Below are 2,381 nucleotides of genomic sequence, written 5' to 3'. Positions count from 1 at the left end.
TAGCTCTACTGGAAGAAAATGGCCTGAAGTTGGAAAACATCCGGGGTCAAGGCTATGATGGGGCTGCAAATATGAGCGGATGCTTTAAGGGACTTCAGGCAAGAATTCTAAAAAGAAATCCAAAGGCCTTGTATGTACACTGTCAGGCTCACTGTCTTAATTTGGTGTTAGTTGAAAGTGCAAAGTCTACGATCTGTTTTGTCAGCTTTTTCAACTTAGTTGAAAAACTTTATAGTTTTGTGGCCAACTCATCCAAACGACACTCTGCATTTATTAAAATGCAGAAGACTATGTACCCTGATCGGCGTCCACTGGAGCTGCAGAAGCTCTCAGACACACGGTGGGCCTGCAGAGAAACTGCCCTTCAGACTCTGAGGAAGGTCCTCCCAGCTGTCATGCAGTTTCTTGAGGAAATGACACAGCAAGACCCACCAGACTCTTCGGCAGGTGATGCATTGATTCTTCTCAGGAGCATCAACTTTGAATTTTTCCTGTGTCTGGAGATCACCTGCCCAATCTTCCAGGTGACTGCGATGGCCTCTGATGCTTTGCAGCAGAAAGACATAGACCTAGCGACAGCATACAAAGTTGTAGATGGAGTTTTTCAGAGGCTGGCCTACAGCAGAACAGAGGTGGAGTTTGAGAAGATGTTTAAACAGGCTACAGAGAAGGCTGCATCAGTGGGCCTTGACCCCCCAACTGAGATTCCTGGTCAAGCTCGGAGGAGGAAAATGCCAGCAAAGTTCAAGGTCACTGCCACAACAGCAACTGCTGACCACACATTCCCTACTTTGCAGGACTACTATCGTGTTAAGGTGTATTACGTTTTTGTGGACACAATGACACAAGAGCTTCAGAGACGCTTTAAAGCTGAAGATAACTCCACATGGGAAATCCTGAATGCCCTCCACTGCCTGATAGTCCCAGAGAACTGGAAAACAGCCCAAATTCCAACAGAGGCACTGCAAGCTTTGAATAGGCTCTGCAAGTTCTACAACATTGATGAAGAAGACAAATTGCAGACAGAACTAAAGGTCTTCCATAGTTCATACTCATGCCCCTCACCCATCAGTGTGACATCTATTCTTTCAGTGGTCAAAGAAAACAATGCACATCTGGTTTTCCCCAACTTGACTGAGCTGCTGAAGACTTATGGCACTCTTCCAGTTTCTACAGCTACTGTTGAACGCTCTTTCTCAAAACTCAAACTGGTGAAAACAAAACTTCGCACCCTTTGCACAGAAGAAAGGTTGTCAGAGCTTCTTTTACTGGCAATTGAAAAGGATATTCCAGTCAACCTCAGTGAAGTCATTGACATTTTTAAGAGCATGGGCAACAGGAGGTTGCTGTTATAACTGCAAAAAATAAAAATGCCACTGTGATGTGTAAAAAAAAAACAAAAAAACTAAGGCACAGACCCTGACAGAAACTGACAGAAAGACAGAGCCACCTTCTCTCTATTGTCTTTCTCCCACGAATAATATTACCCTTTCAGTTACAGTTACTTATACAATGTGAATATATGTTTGTTAATAAATACAGGTTGAAACCTTTAAACTTGAAGTATTGTTTGTGTTTGTGGCTTTGAATGAGCAACTGGTTTTTAAGCAGTCAGCCTTGGCAACAGACTCTAGCAATTCAGCAGTGTGGCAGGTCAGTCAGAGTGAGCCATTTTAAATGTTAGTTATCTTTGCATCTTGCATGAACACACACCACTTGTTTAATCAGCTGCTATCTCTCCCATGCTCTTTTTAGTGTCTGCACTATCAGATTAATACAGCCCAACTCCAGCAACACAGAAGCACCAACCCCCTCAACAGAAGCTGTTCCATGAGGTAAAACACAGACTCATTTCGCTTTGCACTGACCTCAAACATATATGTGAGTATGTGTGATAGGGTGTATTTTGATTCTACGTTCCATTATTTATAGTATGGGTTGGTACATTTCAACCAGTTGTACAGCAAGGTATGTTTCTGTATAATGTTTTAAATCCGTGCCCCATGTGCCCTCTTTTAACTTTGAGCACCCGCCCCTCCAACGGTCTCTGCACGTCCCTGTTAAAGGCGCAGAAGTATGAAACACATGAGAACATGCCACAATGTACACAAAATGACAACCAAATAACACACAAAATCACTTTAACAACCATGATATATCAACTGGAAAAAAAAAACAAAAAAATAACTTCTATCAATAGCTTCCCAACATGAGTAATAAATCTACCTTAATATACCTTAATACAAACTTAATTTATCTTATAGAGCTCAATCAAACATTTCTCTTTCAGTAGAACTCAACCCCTCTTGGGGCGTTTACACTGACCAATACAATTTCATAGTGACACTTGATTAACCGTTATTCTTTTCTTGTTTTATTAT

At 41.7% G+C, this 2,381-nt stretch overlaps 1 protein-coding gene across 1 annotated transcript; it reads left to right on the top strand.

Moving 5' to 3' along the window:
• The first annotated feature begins 205 nt into the window (after positions 1–205).
• LOC118558174 (zinc finger MYM-type protein 1-like) lies at positions 206–2,059 on the top strand. The gene is made up of 2 exons (XM_036128626.1): positions 206–1,835; positions 2,027–2,059. Exon 1 carries the CDS (start codon positions 279–281, stop codon positions 1,353–1,355), a length of 1,077 nt encoding a protein of 358 aa, XP_035984519.1. The 5' UTR covers positions 206–278; the 3' UTR covers positions 1,356–1,835; positions 2,027–2,059.
• Positions 2,060–2,381: the final 322 nt, after the last annotated feature.

This window comes from Fundulus heteroclitus, unplaced genomic scaffold, assembly GCF_011125445.2.
Source record: "Fundulus heteroclitus isolate FHET01 unplaced genomic scaffold, MU-UCD_Fhet_4.1 scaffold_104, whole genome shotgun sequence".
Lineage (NCBI taxonomy): Eukaryota > Metazoa > Chordata > Actinopteri > Cyprinodontiformes > Fundulidae > Fundulus > Fundulus heteroclitus.
This window is presented reverse-complemented; position numbering and strand designations above follow the sequence as displayed.